This window comes from Herpailurus yagouaroundi, unplaced genomic scaffold, assembly GCF_014898765.1.
Source record: "Herpailurus yagouaroundi ecotype Mexico unplaced genomic scaffold, PumYag 28, whole genome shotgun sequence".
NCBI classification, from domain to species: domain Eukaryota; kingdom Metazoa; phylum Chordata; class Mammalia; order Carnivora; family Felidae; genus Herpailurus; species Herpailurus yagouaroundi.
In genome coordinates this window covers 124,002,528-124,024,471 of record NW_024412376.1, presented here as the reverse complement: position 1 = coordinate 124,024,471, position 21,944 = coordinate 124,002,528, and the positions used below count along the sequence as shown (strand labels likewise).

The following is a 21,944-nucleotide window of genomic DNA, read 5'->3' as shown; positions in this document are numbered from 1 at the left end:
TATATGGAAAACAAATGAAAATGAAAACACAACAGTCCAAACCCTTTGGGATACAGCAAAGGTAGTCCTAAAAGGAAAATACATTGCAATCCAGGTCTATCTCAAGAAACAAGAAAAATCCCAAATACAAAATCTAACAGCATACCTAAAGGAACTAGAAGCAGAACAACAAAGAAACCCCAAGGCCACCAGAAGAAGAGAAATAACAAAGATCAGAGCAGAAATAAACAATACAGAATACAAAAAACCCAGCAGAACGGATCAATGTAACTGAGTTGGTTTTAAACGAAATTGATACATCCCTAGCCAGACTTCTCAAAAAGAAGAGAGAGGACCCAAACAGATAAAATCACAAATGAAAGAGGAGAGATCACAACCAACACCACAGACATACAAACAATTATTAGAGAATACTATGAAAAATTATATGCCAACAAACTGGATAATCTGGAAGAAATGGATAAATTCCTAGACACTCACTCACATAGTACCAAAACTCAAATGAGAAGAAATAAAAAATTTGAACAGACCCATAAGTAGTGAAGAAATTGAATCAGTTATTAAAAATCTCACATTAATTAAGAGTCCTGGGCCAGTTGGCTTCCCAGGGGAATTCTACCAGACACTTAAAAGCAGAGTTAATACCTATCCTCAAGCTGTTCCTAAATATAGAAATGGAAGGAAACTTCTGGATTCATTCTAGGAAGCCAACATTATCTTGATTCCCAAACCAGGCAGAGACCCCACAAAAAAGGAGAATTACAGGCCAGTATCTCTGATGAACATGGGTGCAAAAATCCTAAACAAGATACTAGCAAATTGAACTCAACAGCACATAACAAGAATTATTTACCATGATCAAGTGGGATTCATTCCTGGACTGCAGGGCTGGCTCAATATTCACAAATCAATCAATGCCATGTATCACATTAATAAAGGACAAGAACCATATGATCTGTCAACAGATGCAGAAAAAGCATTTGACAAAATACAGTCTCCTTTCTTAATAAAAACCTTCAAGAAAGGTTAGAAGGAACATACCTTATCATAAAAGCCATAGATGAAGGCCCACAGCTAATATCATTCTCAATGGGGAAAAACTGAGAGCTTTCTCCCTGAGATCAGGAACACGACAAGGATGTCCACTCTCACCACTGTTGCTTAACATAGTGTTAGAAGTCCTAGCACAAACAATCAGACGACAAAACGAAATAAAAGGCATCCAAATTGACAAAGAAGTAGTCAAGCTTTTGCTTTTGGCAGATGACATGATACTCTACATGGAAAACCTGAAAGACTCCACCAAAAGGCTGCTAGAACTGATTCATGAATTCAGCAAAGTTACAGGGTACAAAAATCGATGTACAGAAATTGGCTGCATTTCTATACACCAATAACAAAGCAACAGAAAATCAAGAAATCGATCCCATATATAATTGCACCAAGAACCATAAAATACCTAGGATAAACCTAACCAAAGATGTAAAGGATCTGTATGCTGAAAACTATAGAAAACTTACGAAGGAAACTGAAGACACAAAGAAATGGAAAAACATCCCATGCTCATGGATTAGAAGAATAAATATTGTTAAAATGTCAATACTACCCAAAGCAATCTACAATCAAATGCAATCCCAATCAAAATTGCACTGGCATTCTTCTCAAAGCTAGAACAAACAATCCTAAAATTTGTATGGAAGCACAAAAGACACCAAATAGCCAAAGTAATGTTGAAAAGGAAAACCAGAGCTGGAGGCATCACAAACCCAGACTTTAGCCTCTACTACAAAACTGTAATCATCAAGACAGTATAGTCATTGGCACAAAAACAGACACATAGACCAATGCAATAGAATAGAGAACCCAGAATTGGACCCACAAATGTATGGCCAACTAATTTTTGACAAAGCAGGAAAGAGTATCCAGTGGAAAAAAGATAGTCTCTTTAGCAAATGGTGCTGGGAGAACCGGACAACAACATGCAGATGAAACTAGACCGCTTTCTTACAGAATACACAAAAATAAATTCAAAATGGATGAAAGACCTCAATGTGAGACAGGAAACCATCAAAACCTTAGAGGAGAAAGCAGGCAACAATCTCTTTGACCTCAGCCGCAACTTCTTATTCAATAAGTCTCCAGAGGCAAGGGAAATAAAAGCAAAAATGAACTATTGAGACTTCATCAAGATAAAAAGCTTCTGCACTGCAAAGGAAACAATCAACAAAACTAAAAGGCAACCGACAGAATGGGGAAAGATATTTGCAAATGATGTATTGGATACAGGGTTAATACCCAAAATCTACCAAAACACTTACTAAACTCCACACCCGAAAAACAAATAAACCAGTGAAGAAATGGGCAGAAGACATGAATAGACACTTTTCCAAAGAAGACATCCAGATGGCCACCAGACATATGAAAAGATGCTCAACGTCACTCATCATCAGGGAACTACAAACCAAAACCACACTGAGATACCACCTCACACCGGTCAGAGTGGCTAAAATCAACAACTCAGGAAACTACAGATACTGGCAAGGATGTGGAGAAAAGGGAACCCTCGTGTACTGTTGGTGGGAATGCAAACTGGAAAACTGTGGAGGTTCCTATCCTACAACCCAGCAATAGCACTACTAGGAATTTATTCAAAAGATATAGGAATGCTGATTCATAGGGGCACGTGTACCCCAACGTTTATAGCAATGCTTTCAACAATAGCCAAATTATGGAAAGAGCCTAAATGTCCATCAACTGATGAATGGATATAGAAGATGTGGTTTATATGTACAATGGAATACTACCTGACAATGAGAAAGAATGAAATCATGCCACTTGCAGCAACATGGATAGAACTGGAAGGTATATGCTGAGTGAAATAAGTCAGTCAGAGAAAGATATCATGTTTTCACTCAAATGTGGATCTTGAGAAACTTAACAGAAGACCATGGGGGAAGGGAAGGGGGAAAAAAAGTTACAAAAAGAAAGGGAAGAAGGCAAACAATAGGAAACAAATACAGAGAACAATCTGAGGGTTGATGGACGGTGGGGGAGAGGGGAAAATGGGTAAAGGGCATTGAGGAGGGCACTTGTTGGGAGGAGCACCGGGTGTTATATGTAAGTGATGAACCATGGGAATCTACCCCAAAAACGAAGAGCACACTTTACACCCTGTATATTAGCCAATTGGACAATAAATTATATTTGAAAAAAAAAAAAAGGGCCTGTGACCTGCTGGTTCTTCATCACCTATCATTCATAATTTATGGCATGAGACAGAAGTAGTTTTCACTTGAAGTTTCCCTTCTCCAAAATACTAGTCTGACAGATGTAACTTTAGTGGGTCAGTAGATTGACCAAATAAGACTAATTTGAATCATACCTACTGATATTTCACTAAAACAATGACTGATGATTGATTTCTAAATTCTGTACCAACATGTACCTAAAAGTCTATATAAAATATTATTTTCATATTATGGGTATAAGCTTACTAAAAATAAAGACTATACAAGATGAATCTAATCTGGAGAAACAAGGATGTTGATGGAAATATTCTTAGGAATGAATCAGACTATAAATTCAATCATATTGAGTAGGTAACCAATGAGTATTTACTGAACCAAATTGATGAAATGTATTTCTTGCATCTCATTTTTAAGTAAGAAAAGTCAATTTTATTAAGAAACCAAAATGTGAATGGCATGCTTTGTTGTATTCAAATATAATAACTTACCTGCAGCCCTTGACCATGGACCATTTGAAGTTGTTCTTGAATTTTTCTTAGTTCTTCTTGTTGCCGATGAATGTTTGCCTCTATCATCCGTGTCCGTTGCTCTAATTGGTCTTTTAGATGCTGCATGGCTCCTAACTGAGCTGAAAACTGAAACTGAAGTCCCATGTTTGGAAAAAGTGTAACATATTTTAGAATCACTTATTCTTCATAATTGTGCAATGTGAAAAATAAACAGTATATATCATGAGTTAAAAATGTTATACCAATTACTAACGTATTGCCTCTTGGCTCCTAATTCACCCACCTTTGCTTAGCTTTGTGCTACTGGAGCTGGACCTTATAAACATCTTCCTTTGTCAGTGGACACAAACTTAGTCATGTCAGTAGATGGAGCTAGAGGGATACTGCAAAGGGAGGTGGCTTTCCGGCAAGTCCCACTGGCATCCTTATGGGAAGCTCCCCAACAAATTTTGCTGTTACCCCAGCAGGTGGCTTCCTGCCCTCCAGCCCTGGTCTCTGGCACCTCAGTGAACCTCCCTCTCATCCAGTGGCTACAGCCACACCAACCCCAATGGGAACTGAGTTTCAGCCTAGCCTGGAGGAAGAAGTTTAGGAGGTTGGGAGAGTTTTCCAAGTTGTTCCTTCTTTGCATACTGTACTCTCCTTTTCACTTGAGGTTAGTGGCTGCCTCCTACATCCATTATGCCTGTATTCTTTAGAATTCCGTTACCAGTTAATATATTTTTTTATATTAGCCCTATTCAAATTTCCGGTATGGCTTCTGACTTCTGACCAGATCTTGACTGATTATGAGTATACACTGGCATTAGAAGACCAGAGATCATATTGTGGCTCTCTCTACCATTTCCTAGAACAAGTTTCTTAATCTCTACCATTTAACAAATGAAAAAGTAGCCGGTTCTTAGAGTTACTCATATCAAATTCTGTCATCCCTACAATGTCCTCTTTGTACACACTTGAAGGTTATAAAAATCTAAACAGATAACTAACCATATTTTTACTATTTCCTTTTTCTCAAAAATTTTTTTAAATGTTTCTTTATTTTTGAGACAGACACAGAGTGTGAGCAGGGGAGGGGCAGAGAGAGAGGGAAACACAGAATCTGAAAGCAGGCTCCAGGCTCCAAGCTGTCAGCAAAGAGCCTGACACAGGGTTCAAACTCACAAACCACAAGATTATGACCTGAGCTGAAGTCGGACACTTAACCAACTGAGCCACCCAGGCGCCCCTCACATTTTCAACTGAAACTGTTCTCAGACAAGTACAAAATGTAGGCTTTTAAAGACTAAGCAATTATGAATGAATAAGTGCAGACATGAATGAAAACACAGTTATTCTACTTCCAGGAGTTTCAATCTTATTTCACTATGTTTTACTTGAGTCATAAGCAGCTTTTATTTACTACTGCTTGACATTTAGCCACACTTAGTGATTCATCACTTAAGTCTATATAGGCTCATTTAACTATTTCTATGAATATTTAGCACAGGATATAGTATACCAAAAAGAATTTCAATTTATTGGAAATGTGCCTTAATCTTAAAATAGCCTCCCATAGTGAACTGCATCTAAAAGTGAGAAATGCTCTCCCAAAAGCTTTTTTTATCTTCAAAAGATTGTACTGATACTGAATACTACTTTTCAAAACGTATACAACTCAGACTTCTAAAGTTGACAATAATCATATCTTACATTAGATTACACTAGGTATGAGAAAACATTACAAATTTGTACTTGAGCTCTGCCTCTTAAAAATATTATTCAAAACGTTGTATTTATGTCATACAAATATATTTTATCCTAACAAAAGTTATTTATACCTTTGAATAAACTTTACATTGACATTACTTAAAGGATTTCTATTAAATGCCAATAAGATATAAACAGAAGGCAGAATAACAGGAAAAAAAATCTCAGAACTAAGAGGCAAAGTGGCTTTATCACTCAACAAAATATGAGGTCTGGATAGTTATGAACATTTTTCATAACATAGCAGGTATTATTAAATTTCATGAAAATATCCCTTTAAAATGTTAAGAAATAGTCATCCAGTATCTTGAGATTAGTGAACTAATAATATTGAAAGTATGCCTAAATATTTACATAAAAAATCTGTTAACCTTCAGAATAAAAAACACTGAGGACTCGATGATGAAAACTACTGTAACTACAGATAATATTTAAGCACCTTATATAATTATGTTACAGGAAGTCAAGGTTATGGTGTTTAGATAATTTACAACATTGTCAATATACTTGTACAGGTGTCATATAATGGCTAAAATTATATATAGTATAATTTAGATAAAAACCATGTAAGATAAAGGTATTTTTAGAAAAATGTTTTTTACCTATTCTTAACTATCATTATTTGAAATACTGTTAAGTCAAGGTATATTTAACACCAAACAAAACAGTTTGGATTATTTTTACCACTATCTAGTATTTTTAATGTGTTTGAAGCACTGAATGAATAGAGAGTCATAAATTACAAGTTAGGAATTTCTAATCAAAAGTAATTTAGTGTCAATTTTATAATACCTATTCTTTTGTCTCCTTGCTAATTTCTGTATGTAGGTCTCCTTCAGGACTGAGCCCAAGCAACAATTCTTCCAGAAAGTTTTCATTCACTTCCTCAGGCTGCATTAGGGGTCCATCTAATGTGCTCATATATCAGCCTATATACCTTGGGCACAGACTATACAATATTGCACTGTAGTTATCTGTCATTCCTTCTAGATGTAATAAAATCTTACAGTACATATATTAATATTGCGAGCACCTGCAATATCTCAAGAACTCAATAAATGCCCTGTGTATGAATGAATAGATGAATAAAATTACTTAATTCTCCCACTATCCATAGGAAGAACAAAATGAACAGCTATATTTCATCTTTAATATCCTTCTATTTCTATCTGTAGTGTCTCTCAGTGGAGTATTATAGCATATTAGGCAGGATAATTCTTTGTTGTACAAAACTGCTATGCATCTTTTTTTTTAAATTTTTTTTTTTAATGTTTATTTATTTTTGAGACAGAGAGAGACAGAGCATGAACGGGGGAGGGTCAGAGAGAGAGGGAGACACAGAATCCGAAACAGGCTCCAGGCTCTGAGCAGTCAGCACAGAGCCCAACACGGGGCCTGAACCCACAGACCGCGAGATCATGACCTGAGCCGAAGTCGGATGCTTAACCGACTGAGCCACCCAGGCGCCCCTGTCATGCATCTTTCAAGACAAATAGCATCCCTGGTCCTTGCCTGTGAAGGGCCAGTGGTACCCAATAATCACTGACAATCAAAAATATCCCCCAGACATTGTAAATGGCCACACATGGAATTCATTGCACTAAAAGTATGTATTTTTAAAAATCTCTATTACCTTAAAAACCATTTATCATTTTAAAATACTCAACTGTTTCAAACAAACAAACAAACAAACAAAAAATACCTGGGACATGCCTTGTGGAATTGGTAAATTTGCAGCTTGAGACATCACTGGTTGTGTTAATGACTGACCAACAGACTGGGAATTTATGGACTAGGAGCAAAATAAAAAATAATGAGTGACAATTATACCCATCCATAAGTAGTTTCACCAGAAATACCATTTCACCAGAAATGGTATCTTTATAAGAGAATTACACTTTGCCTCATGCATTTTTAGTTGAGTGCTGGCATGCATGTTTCCCCCTCTACACTGGACATGTCTATCTATTCCTTATTTATCCTTGTATCTTGTAAGGCATCTGCCACATTACCTTGCATGGGCTCTCAGTAAAAGTTAAAAAGACAGAACTAAAAGTGGTATTAGAAATTAAATATAAAATGGCTCTAAATTATTAATTTTTCTTATTTTTTATTTAACTTTGGTGGGAAGAAGAGAAAGAGAGAGAATCCCAAGCAGGATCTGTGTTGACAGCGCAGAGGGGCTCGATCTCACCAACCGTGAGATCACGAGCTGAGCCAAAATCAAGAGTTGGACACTCAAATAACTGAACCACCCAGGTGCCCCAATTAACTTTTATTAAAATAAATATCTAATGTTTTACCTGTAAAATAATCAAAAGCATATGTTTGAGAACTACTTCACAAAAAGGAAAGATCTCGAGTGTTATTTATCAACAGCTGTGTTGGTCTTTATAGAAAGGGATAACAAATTAATGAATTTTAAGGATTTGGATGATTTTTTTTCCCTTTTAATAACTCTGTATTCAGAAGAATACTGAAGAGTTACCTGACTACTAAATGATGACCTCCTTGGTGCCATCTTTTCATGAGCTGGTAAATGCGGTCTGGGAGGAGTGCTAGTATCTGTTGGGATCTTTGTTGGTGTTGCTGATGTCAGTCAACAAAAACAAAACAGTGTTAGTACTTTATAAAATAAAATTTCCAAAGATTAATCTCAAAATGGATTTCAGTGAATAAAAATGATCTTTAAGTTATTTTTCTAAATTATTTAATTAAAGTGAAGTCTATGACAATAAGATGGCTCATTTGAATTACTTTTTTCTTAAGGACAAAATAAATATTTGAGACAGGAAAACTTTGAATTTAAAAATGGTTACTACTCCAATAACTCAATACAAAATGGCTTAAGGACTTGAATATAGACATTTCTCCAAGGAAGATCTACAAATGGCCAACCAGCATATGAAAAAATGGTCAACATCACTCGTCAGGAAAATGCAAATCAAAACCACAATGAGATACCACTCATTCAAAAAAGTGCTGCCCAGAATGTGGAGAAATTAGAACCCTTGTACACTTAAAATTGGTGGGGATGTGAAATGCTGCAGCCACTGTGGGAAACAGTAATGGAGGTTTCTCCAAAAATTAAAAATAGAACTACCAAATGTGATCCAGCAATTCCACCTCTGGGTATTTATCCAAAAGAACTGAAATCAGAATCTCAAAGAGATATTTGCACTCCTATGCTCACTGCAGCACCATTCACAATAGCCAAGATGTGGAAACAATCTAAATGTCTGACAGGTGAATGGAAAAAACAGCATGTGGTAATATACATACAATGGAATACTATTCAACCTTAAAAAAGAATGGAAAATTTCAAGATATACAACATGGGTGAATCTTGAGGATGTTATGCTAAGTGAAATAAGCCAATGATGTAAAAACAAGTATTGCATGACTCCATCATATGAGGTATCTAAAATAGGCAAATTCATTGAATCAAAGACTAGAACGGTGCTTGCCAAGGGCTGGGGGCATTGAAGCAAATATGGAGTTACTAATCAATAACATCTCCATTTACTACAATGAATAAGCTCTAGAGGTCTGCACTACATTGTACTTATAGTCAACAATAGTGTATTGTATGGTTAAGCATTTAAGAAGGTAGATCTCATTTTACATATTCTTACTGCAGTAAACTAAAGGTTTACTTTAGGTTGCAAGAAACGTTTTTGAGGTTTAGCAATGCATTCCTAATTTACATTCATCACTATGTTAATGAGTATGTACTGATTTACACTGATTTGCATTTTGTACCTCCCTCCATTAAAAGCATAACATAAAAGTATAATTTCTCTTTTATAAAATGAGAAAAACAGCTACAAAGGAGAAATTTTTTTTCCTAAGGTTTCAGAAATTCTATGTTTAACCTCTTTAATGTTCTACCCATGGTGTTAAGTGGTTCCAACAACCTCCTTTTCCTTATAATATATAGTTTTAATACCCTGGGAAATGAAAGGGCTTAACTCTTTAAACAAAAAGAAAAAGGTTACTAATTCAATGATAACTATGCAAGTCTTCATTTAAAACAAGAGCTAAAAAAAACTCTCAAAAAGCAAACTTAAAGAACACTGACAGGTTCTACCAGTAAAAAAGGAATAAACAGTTTTGCTTTATTTTTTGAGGGATGATTAAAAGCAACATAACAATACCAACACTACTACCTAAATATTTTACAGGCTATTTTATAAATAATTCTTTGTTAAATGTGAGCAGTGTGCCTCTTGCTCACTGGAAAAGTTAACAGAGTTCAGAAATGTAAAACTAATCATTTTTAAGTAGCATTTTATCCATCTTCCTTCCTGCCTTCCCTCTGGAAACCAACCAGTCTGTTCTCTATATTTAAGAGTCTGGTTTTTTGTTTGCCTTTTTCTTTATTCATTTCTTTTGTTTCTTAAATTGGCAAAGGGGATTCAGAGTATACTTACTATGATGAGCACTAAATAATGTATAGAATTGTTAAAACATTATATTGAACACTTGAAGCTAATATAACATGTTAATTATACTTGAATTAAAAAAATAAACTTAAAAAGAGTGTTTCTAGCTTTTTAACAAACAATACTACAGTAAACTTTTTCATGTAAAAATAATACTAAAGTAGCATTTGATGAAAAATGCTGACACCAATAACAATTTAGAAGCACTCTCTTGAAAGAAAGTCTGCTTTCAAGCTAGCGTACTCACAGGAAGGGTCTGAGACTGCTGTGTGAGATGATTTTCTTGAACTCCGGGAGGAAGCAGAAGGAGTTGGGCTGTGATCAAACCTTTCCAAGGCTTCTTTGAGACTGACTGTGTTTATACGATTATCAGACCCAGAATCTTGGCTCTAAGGAGACAGTAAAATAAATGTTTTCTTGTAGTTCAGTTATCCAAAGTTAGCAATATAACTGGCTACTTTTCCTTCTCCAAATCAGTTTTCACCCACAACAAGGCAAAGGTACCTGTGTAATATTTACCTCTGCAATATTAGGTAAAGAAATAAAAATTGCTGTTCTACAGTCAGAAATTTTTTACTTCATTCTTTATTTATAGCAACAGATGCAACAGAATGATTAAACTCTTTGTTAATTTCTACCATACACAAAAATTAACTGTCATGGATCAAAGACCTAAACATAAGAGCTAAAACTATAAAACTTTTAGAAAAAAAGGAGAAAAGCCTTTATGACAGTGGACTGGGTAACGACTTCTTGGATGTGACACTAAAAGCACAAGCAACAAAAGTGCATCAAAGGACACTACAAACACAGTGGATAGGCAGCCCATGGGAGGGGAGAAAACATTCACAAACCTGTATCTGATAAGGAATTAACATCCAGAAAATATAAAAGAATCCTACAACTGAATAGCAAACCTCCCCCCAAACAATGCAATTAAAAAACATAGGTCTTACATATATATTTCTCCAAAGAAGATATACAAATGGCCAGTGAACACATTGAAAAAATGCCCAGGGCACCTGATGGCTCAGTCGGCTAAGCATCTGACTCTTGATTTCAGCTCAGGTCACGATCTCAGTTCCTAAGATTGAGCCCCACGTCGGGCTCTGCCCAGCCTTCACTCTCCCTCTCTCTCTGTCCCTCCCCCACTTGTGCATGCACTCTCTCTCCCTCTTTCAAAATAAATTAATTAAAAAGAAAAGTTGCGGGGCGCCTGGGTGGCTCAGTCGGTTAAGCGTCCGACTTCGGCTCAGGTCATGATCTCACGGTCCGTGGGTTCGAGCTCCGCGTCAGGCTCTGTGCTGACAGCTCAGAGCCTGGAGCCTGTTTCAGATTCTGTGTCTCCCTCTTTCTCTGACCTTCCCCTGTTCATGCTCTGTCTCAAAAATAAATAAATGTTAAAAAAAAAAAAAATTTTTTTTAATAAAAAGAAAAGTTGCTCTTTTTGCAAAAAAGAGTTGTCACTAACCATTAGGGAAATGCAAATTAAAGCCATGAGATACCACTTCACACCCATGAGGACTATTATTTAAAACAAAAACAAAACAGAAAATCACCAGTGCTGACGAGGATAAATTGGAACCTTTGTACACTGCTGGTGAAAATTTAAAATAGTGAAGCTACTACAGGAAACAGTATGACGGTTCCTCAGAAAATTAAGTAATTACTACATGATCCAGTAGTTCCATTTCTAGGTATATACTCAAAAAAATTGAACAGAGTAACTCAAACAGGTATTTGTACACCCATGTTCATAGCAGCATGATTCACAATAGCCAAAAGATGGATGCAACCCAAGTGTCCATTGCTAGATGAATGGATAAACAAAATGTGTTGTATACATACAATGGAATATTACCCACCATTATCAAAATCTCCTGTATTCTCAACCTCATCTTTGAATATCCATTTGCTTGGCTTGCTCTAACTAAAAGCTAGCTGTCTATAGAAAACACCACTTCCTTGCAGGACTTTTAAGTGGTGGCTATTTTCTCTTTCACAACCTTCAGATCGCTGCTCTGGAGGGGTAGAGAAGTCCTCCTCCTCCTCCTCTTTCCACAATTTTCCCCTTTCCTCCTTTTCCAACACTCACAGCCAGAATCTCATATTATCATTATATGACTATCTCTCATTGGAACAGTTATCTACTGACCCTTATGGTCACTCCTCACTAAGTACCTGTATTAAAATTTCTGCTCCTGGCTAAGTCTACCATCAACTTATTCTTAAATCCACGGTTATCAACATCAGTATCAATTCACATGTTCATCATCATGTTTTCGCTCTTCCTTGATGTCTTCTCCCACAAAGATCTTGATTTCCACCTGTCCTCAGTCACTCATTCTTATGGTCATATCTTAGACCTTATCATTACCAATAAGATTAACCTTATAGGGCTCCTGGGTGGCTCAGTCGGTTAAGCATCTGACTCTTGATTTCCACTCAGGTCATGATTTCACAGTTCGTGGGATCAAGCCCCTGCGGGCTTGCAGTATGGAGCCTGCTTGGGATTCTCTCCCTCCCTCCTTCCCCCCCTCCCTCCCTCTCTCTCTCTCTATCCCTCTCCCCTCCCCCACCCCTTGCATGCATTATCTCTCAAAATAAATATTAAAAAAATTTTTTTAATGTTTATTTATTCTTGAGAGAGAGAGAGAGAGAGAGAGAGAGAGAGAGAGAGCGCGCGCACGCGAATCCAAAGCAGGCCCCAGGCTCTGAGCTGTCAACACAGAGCCCAATGTGGGGCTTGAACTCACAAACCGTGAGATCATGACCTGAGCTGAAGTTGGATGCTTATCCGACTGAACCACCCAGGCACCTCATAAATAAGTAGTTTTTAAAAAAAGAATAAACTTTCCATAACCTCAATTTCAAAGATCCTCCTGTTAGACCACTATTTCTTATTCTCTTTAGTATGCCAGCTCCAATAATCCTTTAGTGGAACATAAAATACATTGATTCTACCACATTTTCACACTCTCTCATTTTGTATCTTCTCTCCCCTCTTTACCAAGTTTATAAATTCATGGTTAATCATCATAACCACACCCTTACAGGTTATCATCAACTCTCTTGCTCCTATCTCCCTCCACCACACTCCCCTGGAAAAATCCCAATGCTGTTTAAATCCAATTTTTAATCTATTCCACATCTGTTCACTCTCCTACTCTCCTAGAAAACAATTAAAAATTTTTTTTAATGTTTATTTATTTTTGAGAGGGTGAGAGAGAAAGACAGCACACACAAGTAGAGGAGGAATAGATAGAGAGAGGGAGACAGAATCCAAAGCAGGCTCCAGGCTCTGCGCTGTCAGCACATAGCCTGATGTGGGGCTCGAACTCATGAACCTTGAGATCATGAAGCCAAAACTGGATGTTTAACCGGCTGAGCCACCCAGGCGCCCCTCCTAGAAAGCAACTTAACACTTGCTCGGCTCTTTTCAAACTTCAAACAACTCTTCTCCTAACCTCACTCTTAGCTGGTTATTCTGCTTCCTGTTTCACTGTTGGACATTGCTATAAGCTCCTATTATCATATCAACCTAACTAACATCATCTGTCCTCATATACTCTGCCTTTCTTTATGTCACTACAGATTAGGGATCAGCAAATGCTCTCTGTGAGGGCCAGAGAGTCAATATTATAGGCTTTGGGGGCCACGTAGTTTCTGCTGCAACTACTCAACTTGCTGTTGCAGCACAAAAGCAACCATAGGCAGGGGCTCCTGGGTGGCTCAGTCGGTTAAGCGTCCGACTTCAGCTCAGGTCATGATGTCATGGTTGCTGAGTTCAAGCCCCGTGTTGGGCTCTGTAATGACAGTGTAGAGCCTGGAGCCTGCTTCAGATTCTGTATCTCCCTCTCTCTCTGCCCCTCCCCCCTCATGCTTGCTTGTGCACTCTCTCTCTCAAAAATAAACTAACATTAAAAAAAAATTAGGGGCGCCTGGGTGACTCAGTCGGTTAAGCATCTGACTTCGGCTCAAGTTATGATCTCATGGTTTGGGCCCTGTGTCGGCTCTGCGCTGACAGCTGGGAACCTGAAGCCTGCTTCGCATCCTGTATCTCCCTCTCTCTCTGCCTCTCCCCCACTCACACTCTCTCTCAAAAATAAATAAACATTAAAAAATTTTAATTAAAAAAAAGCAAACATAGGCAATATATACACAATTGAGTGTAGCTGTGGAATTTGATGATATAATTTTCATGTGTCACAAACACCATTCTCCTTTTGATTTTTTTTTCAATCACTGAGAAACATGTGGAAACCATATTTTTAGCTTGTGAGTGTTATCAAACCAGGCAGAGAATGAGATTTGACCTAAAGATCACAGTCTACTAAACCTCTCTATCATTAAATGATCTTTCCACTAAGCCCAATCTGTCTACTTGTGGCCTGGATCCCATCTTCTCTCCCCTGGTCGAGAACTTTGCTCTAGCATTTTTTTTTCTATCTCTAGCAGTAATTCTCTCTCCATCAGACCATTCTTCTCAGTATACGAACATGCTATTATTTCTCCCACCTTAAACATCAAAAACTTCTTTTAAGCCTATTTCTTCCTAATACTCTTCCACTCCTCTCCTTTTTGTAGGAAAACCTTCCCTACTCACTGTCTCTAATTACCCTGTCCCAGGAATTTCTCTTTTAAGCCCACTCTAATCAGGCTTTCACTCATATTGCTATTCCACCCAATCTTTTCTTATCGATCAATGAATACTTGTTGTTAAACTCAGTGCACACTTCTCAGTGCTCACCTAATTTAACCTATTTAAGGTGAATCTGACAAAGCTGTTTACTCCTCATGGGCACACTTTTTCTTGGCTTCTATGAAAACTCAGTTTCTCAGTTTTATTCATACCTGACTGGATATTTCCCTTCAGTCTCCTCTGTGACTGATTCTTCCTTGTTTCTTTCATATCTTAATGATGGAATGCCCCAGTGCTTAGCCCTTGGGGTGTGTGTGTGTGTGTGTGTGTGTGTGTGTGTGTGTGTGTGTGTGTGTCTCACCATTCATTCACCTGGTGATCATATTTGGATTCATGACCTTAAAACCTATCTACCCATTAAAGTTTCTCAAAAATCTATGTCAAGTGGACCTCTTTCCTAACTCCAGGAGGACTGTGGTGGTTAAGAGTAAATACAGTAGGAAAGTACACATATGTGAAGTATACTTGGAAGTAGGGCTAGTTGAATTTACTAGGATTGGACACTGGCATGAGAGAAAAAGAAGCAAGGAGGAACAATCTCTGTATTACTTTTAGTTTCTATAAATTCAAGGTACCCTAGATTTAAGCACTTTTCTCAGAAAATGTGTTTTATAAAATATACTGGATCTTTTTCTTCTAAGCATACAAAGCCTCTTTGAAAAAACTCTTTCACATGGGATCCATGATTGCAGAAAACTTGTCCGGGTTATTCACTGCTGTATTCTGAGCATCTAGACCCCTATCTAGTACTTTCTGGCACATGGAAAGTACTTAATAAGGTTTGTTGAAAACTGAATAATACTCCCCATATCAACCCTGGCATGCTGCTTATTTAACTCACTTTTTATTCTTGATTCTTTTCATTCCACTATTTTCTAAAGGTCAAAAACAACTGTTGTAGGGAACTTCTGACATAGCTCACATTGATTCCTGTCTCCTGGTATTCACCACCTTGTATAATCCCTTCCCTTTAGTACAGGCTGAACCTAGTGATTTACTTCTAATTAATAGAATAGACAAAAATGATGGGATATTACTTCTGTGATTAGGTTACAGAAGACTCTCATCTTGCTGTCGTTCCCTCTCCCTGGATCTCTTACATGCTTCCTTTGATAAAATGGCTACCTAGAAACGAACTAAAGGTGGTCTCGGGCCATTAGCCAGCAAACCAAGGCACTCAGTCCAACCGCCCATGAGGAACCACATCCTTCCAACAACCACTGAGTGAGCCTGAAAACAGATTCTGCCTCAGCTGAACCTTGAGATGACCGTGGCCCCAACTGACAGGTTGATTATAGCGTTGTGAGAAAACCCTGGGCTGACACCTTGATTGCAGCCAAATGACCAATTATAAGCAGAGGGCCCATCTAAACAGTGCCTAGATCTCTGACCCACAGAAACTATGAGATAATAAATGTGTATTATTTTACATCATTAACTTTTATTACATAGCAATAGGTAACTAGTATACTATACTTATATCTGACATAAAGAAAAGAAAAACCAGAATTCAAATTCTGACTATAACTTCCAGTCATATGTCTTTAGGGGACCCCCTAAAACCTCAAGTTTCAACATTTTCAAGAAGGGAATATCACCTAAGAGATAAGGATGTCTGAGGAATAAGTGACACTTGGAAATTCATATAAAGAACCTGGCCAGAGCCTTGCACATTGCAGGCAATTAGTAAATGGTAATTTAAATGTGAAATCATACATGTCTCTCACTAAATAGGAGGCCCTTCAAATGTTTTTTAGAAGTATATAAGGTTTTAAAATGTTAGAATTAAAATAAAAAGTAAAATATAATTATAATTCTGTCACAAGTGAGGAAATGAAATATTTGAAAAATAATTTTCCTATAAATTATTGAGTCTTGCCTTTCATTAGGAAGAAATAATTTTTTTTAAACTGTAAGATACATACTTTGTCAGCAGCTGTCTCAGGAAGAGACTCTTCAATGCCAAGTTCTCGTCGTCTTTCAGCCCTAACTTCTGCATAACTACAAATGGAAAAAATAGAATTTTAGTTCTTAATCACTCATTTACAATACTGCAGAAGTGCACTGACTGTTACGGGTCTTACTTGTTCACCATGGATTCCAGCCTATTTGCTATGCACTACACAATCCTAGAACACATCTATAGTTTTCTATCTTAATCTAGTTATCTCAGAAGTTTTATATGCTACTGTAAATGATCTCTAACTACACAGTACTTGAGAAGAATTAAAAAAAGGAAAGATATGCTGATCTACTCCGGTGTTCCTTTTACATGATTGACTTTGGTATAAAAAAGATAGTTAAAATTTCTGCTTTAAATTGTAACACTTATGTTAAGAATTACATATGCATATATACCTGTATTCTATTTCTACATAATGCCAGTAAGTAAATTTAATAAAATTAATGCTTGTAAGTAAATTTAATAAAATTTTAACAAAAAGACGTATCAAAAATTAGGAAAAAGATCACTGTAGCTCTTAACAAGTCATGCCTGAAAGTTTCATTGCCAACATCACTATCAGTGTTTCTATAATTCATAAGTTCTATAAAAGAATTATTACCTTACTACGGTGTGAGTACAAACAATAAATTCTGGCCTAGAATTCCACTGATGATAAGTGATATAATAATGAGTCTGAAGCCAAATCCACTGCTGTCCCTTGGTGAGGAATCTATAATAACATGATTTGCCTTTCCCGTACTGCATTACTAAGAAGAAAAGAAAAATATATTGACTCATTATCATTAGTTATCAACCTGGTTTTTAGCCAAACCTAGCATTTACATTTAAATCTACATTCACAATTCAATGGCTTTTCAGTAACATAAATATCAGTTGTAAGAAAATGTTATTCTACAGGGATAGCTTAATGTCCCAAGCAATTAACATATCTTCCACAGTGCCCCACTTAGAGTCAGTTACTACTGATCTCAGATACTTTTCACACACAGTAAATTTCCAAATATTTAAGAATAAAGTGTTCATATATTGACTTCCTCCCACCAACAGAGACTGAAGAGCAATAAGTGATCACATCTGAGTTTTTTCGCACAGGTACAGGTACCCTGGCAGGTACAGCATCTTTGAAGCACTTAATTCAAAACTTTAACCAAAATCAGAATAACTTAATTGTTTCAAGTAACTGACAACAGTATTTCCCAAAACATTCTTTGTAGGTTGTAAGTTCTGAAGCTTTTTAACAGATATTAAGCAAAAAAAGAATTTTGTGGTTAATTTGGGGAATGTTGTTAAATAGTTTTATTTAGTCTTTCTTTTCAAAACTTCTAGTATGCTAATTTATGTCATGATTCTGGGGGTGGGGAAGTAGTAGGGATTGATTATGAAGTGCTTCCCAGTCTTCCTTGACCATAAAATCTATTTTTAAGGGATCAGCATTCAGTGAAACAAACTTCAGGAAATGCCAATCAGGAATCAATCTCTCTTTCTCTCTCCATGAGGAAACTGAGGTCTACAAATTAAAAAACATTTTTTTTTTTAGATTTACTTATTTTTGACAGAGAGTGACAGAGCACAAGCAGGGGAGGGTCAGAGAGAGAGGGAGACAAAGAGTCTGAAGCAGGCTCCAGACTCCAAGCTGTCAGCACAGAGCCCGACGCGGGGTTCAAACCCACAAACCGCGAGATCATGACCTGAGCCGAAGTCAGACACTTGACTGACTGAGCCACCCAGATGCCCCTGAAGTCTACAAACTTTAAATTGTTTGTCCAAAATTACCCAGCTAGTCAGCAGAAGTGTCAGATCTTTTCAATACATCATAGAGCCTACTGCCCCTATCACTTGGAGTGCACAATGGGTTTTTTGTGCTGAAATTACTTTATTCTGAAATCTCCCATTTAGTTGATTTTGTTATATAACATGCCTTATTTTCATATAGAGGCCTACTAGACCAGCCTAAGACATCATGAAAGAATACTGAATATCTAATTAAGCTATAGAGGACACTCCAAGAGGTAGGATTTGGGGAGGAGAATCAGAGAAGCAAATAAAACTTACCATTAAACTTCTGAAACAAAGAATAGCATGTGGTAAAGAGGTAGTAGGTCTAGACTCTAAACCTTTCTCTGCCACCAGTGAATTGTGGGATTGTAAATTATTTAGCCTTCCTGTGTCTCAATTTACTCATGGAGACAATAACAGTGTCTACTTTCTAGACCTGTGTTGATGAATAATGGAGATAATGTACATAAACTGTTTAGAATAGTGCCAGCCAGGTACAACAAGATGTTAATGTCCCTGCTGCTAATAAGCATAATGGCAGGAAACATTAAGCACTCACTATGGGCTTTCTAAAAGTTTCTTTAAATGTGTACCTAATTCCTAGGCAGACCTATATGCCTGAAATAAAAATATATGAAACAGTGTTCTAATATTTTGACATACCATCCCAATTTTACTCTAGATGTAGAATTTAAACACTTCAAAAACAAGGCTTATTAGATGCCATATTATAAACCTGTACTTACTATTATAGATTGAAATATGTAAAACAGGAAGCAACAAGTTTAATTTAAATTTGATCTAGGATTCCTATTGGATTGGGTTATAAAGTGAAATCTTCCAATATTTTTCAAAAATACAAAAATGTTTACAAGTCTGCATTTTACCATCTTCTATTAATACATTAGTTATTTATTAGACTAAAAGCAGTTATTATCACCAGAAATATTAAAATCTACTTACAGTGCTCATGGCATTTTGCCAAGTTTTCTAGGTCATCCACATGATAGTAATCATAGCCTGATGTTCCCAGAACTTCAAATGGCAAATATCCTATTATAGGTGGTGCCCTAAATCACATATAACACAATCGATATTATAACTTTTTCCATAATAAGAAATACTTCAACTAGAAATCAGTTTGGGGAGGAAATCTTTACTTTTTGAAAAATGGATAATGGATTTGAACATCTGATTAAGTGTATCCTTGAAACCAATTAATTTCAAGAATTATATGACAATTAGCTTTTTATGGGATTTAAAAATGAAATTACCTGTGATCTAGAAATAGGAACTTCCATTCTAAACTATGTCTGGATGTAAACTCTTCATTAGGTTCTTCAACAGTGCACATTTCCTACAAGTAAATTAATAATTAGAATTTAGAAATACTGTTGTGTCCTTAGAAGAATTTTAAATATTGTTAGCCATAAAAGTCATTATTAGAATTATCAACAATAGCCAAACTATGGAAAGAGCCCAAACGTCCACTGACGAATGGCTAAAGAAGAGGCAGTGTATACACATACACATACACACACACACACACACCATGGAATATTATCTGGCCATCAAAAGGAAGGATATCTTGCCATTTGTAACGACATGGATGGAGCTAAAGTGTTATTATGCTAAGCAAATAAGTCACAGAAAGACAAATACCATATGATTTCACTCATAGGTGGAACTTAAGAAACAAAACAGATGAACACAGGGGAGGGGGAAAAAAGAGGGAAAAAAACATAAGAGACTCTTAAATACAGAGAACAAACAGGGTTGCTGGAGGGGAGGTGGGTGGGTGGGTGGGAGGGATGGGCTAAATGGGTGATGGGCATTAAGGAGAGCACGTGTGATGAGCACTGGGAGCTGTTTATAAGTGATGAATCACTGAATTCTACTCCTGAAATCAATACTGCACTGTATGGTTAACTAACAAGAATTTAAATAAAAATCTGAAGGAAAAAAAGTCATTATTAGATAATTTTTCCCTAAACAATTTTTTTGAGTTTCTTTATTGAGAGCGAGCAAGTAGGGAAGGGGCAGAGGGAGAGAGAGAGTCCCAAGCAGACTCGTGCTGTCAGCTTAGAGTCTGATGCAGAGCTTGATCCCATGAACTGTGAGATCATGACCTGAACCGAAATCAAGGGATGGACACTTAACCAACTGAGCCACCCAGCCGCCTCTCCCTGAAATGTTTTAATCACATTTTAATTTTCTGGTACTAAAGAATGTGGCAATAAACATATGCAGACTTCTAGGGGAGTATTTCTCACTCAGTATGTTTCTCTATTTACTCACATGCCTATAAACCCTCATTCTAAATTCAGATCTCTGTCTTGAATTATAGCTCTGTATTTTCTAACTGTCTGGATGTCCCCATGCATCACAAACTCATTATGTCCTAAAATGAACTGCCTGACTCATCACCCACAATTTTGCATCTCAACACTGGAGGCATACCTGTGCTGTGCCATCAGTCTAGAAATCTGATAGTCACAACATACTCTCATTTTCACCTTTTTCCACCTAAGTGGTTGATACTAAATCCTTTCAATTTCACCTTCTAAGTTAAAAAAAAAAAATCTGTTTGATCTCATCCATCTTCAGGGTCTTAGACCCTAGACTTGCCATCACTGGCTCACATTATCACCATAGCTTCTCTCCAGACCAGTCTCCCTATTCTTTAACTCATCCTCTATTCTGGCCACAAACACTCTCTAATACTCAAGTATGATTATGACTTCTGGGCTTAAAAACCTTCATAACTTCTCATTCTGTTTCGATAAAGTTTAAATTCTTTAGCATGGAGAAACAATGAAGAAATAAATTTCATTTTTAGACTGCTTACTTTTCTAACCTTATCTCCCACCATCCCTACCCCCTCCACCCTACTCATACTCAGCAATGCACTCCAAACTCCTCTGTGCCCCTGAATGACCTTCTGTTATCACAATATAGTGAATTACAAGCTTGGGCTTTGAGAGAATGGGAATTAGAATCAATCCCAGTTCTACCACGTGATAGCTATAACTCTGAGCAAGTAACTGAACTTCCCTAAGCCTCAGCTTCCTTATATATAAAATGAGGACTATATTAACATCTATCTTTAAAGTTGTTTTAAGAATTAAATGAAATGGAGAGGGAAGATGGCGGCGTAGGAGGACGCTGGGCTCACCGCGCGTCCTGCTGATCACTTAAATTCCACCTACACCTGCCTAAATAACCCAGAAAACCACCAGAGGATTAGCAGAATGGAGTCGCCGGAGCCAAGCGCAGACGAGAGGACCACGGAAGAGGGTAGGAAGGGCGGCGAGGCGGTGCGCGCTCCACGGACTGGCGGGAGGGAGCCGAGGTGGAGGGGCGTCTCGCCGGCCAAGCAGAGCCCCCGAGTCTGGCTTGCAAAAAGCGGAGGGGCCTGACGGACTGTGTTCCGACAGCAAGCGCGACTTAGCGGCTGGGAGGTCATAAGTTAACAGCTCTGCTCAGAAAGCGGGAAGGCTGGAGGACAAAGGGAAGGAAAGCTGCTGAGCCCCCGGACGACAGAGCTCA

General features: G+C 37.3%; 1 protein-coding gene across 4 annotated transcripts in view; it reads right to left on the bottom strand.

Annotated features, from left to right (window-relative positions):
* Nucleotides 1-21,944, bottom strand: part of CLOCK (clock circadian regulator) — a 140,577-nt gene that overhangs the window by 14,387 nt on the left and 104,246 nt on the right. For all 4 annotated transcript variants that reach the window (XM_040483148.1, XM_040483165.1, XM_040483156.1 and 1 more), the window contains 8 exons: nucleotides 19,670-19,752; nucleotides 19,359-19,465; nucleotides 17,218-17,365; nucleotides 16,579-16,654; nucleotides 10,199-10,340; nucleotides 7,995-8,095; nucleotides 7,209-7,298; nucleotides 3,737-3,889 (listed from right to left, as the gene is read on the bottom strand). In XM_040483148.1, coding sequence (XP_040339082.1) covers nucleotides 3,737-3,889; nucleotides 7,209-7,298; nucleotides 7,995-8,095; nucleotides 10,199-10,340; nucleotides 16,579-16,654; nucleotides 17,218-17,365; nucleotides 19,359-19,465; nucleotides 19,670-19,752 — 900 coding nt within the window. The remainder of the gene's footprint in view (nucleotides 1-3,736; nucleotides 3,890-7,208; nucleotides 7,299-7,994; nucleotides 8,096-10,198; nucleotides 10,341-16,578; nucleotides 16,655-17,217; nucleotides 17,366-19,358; nucleotides 19,466-19,669; nucleotides 19,753-21,944) is intronic.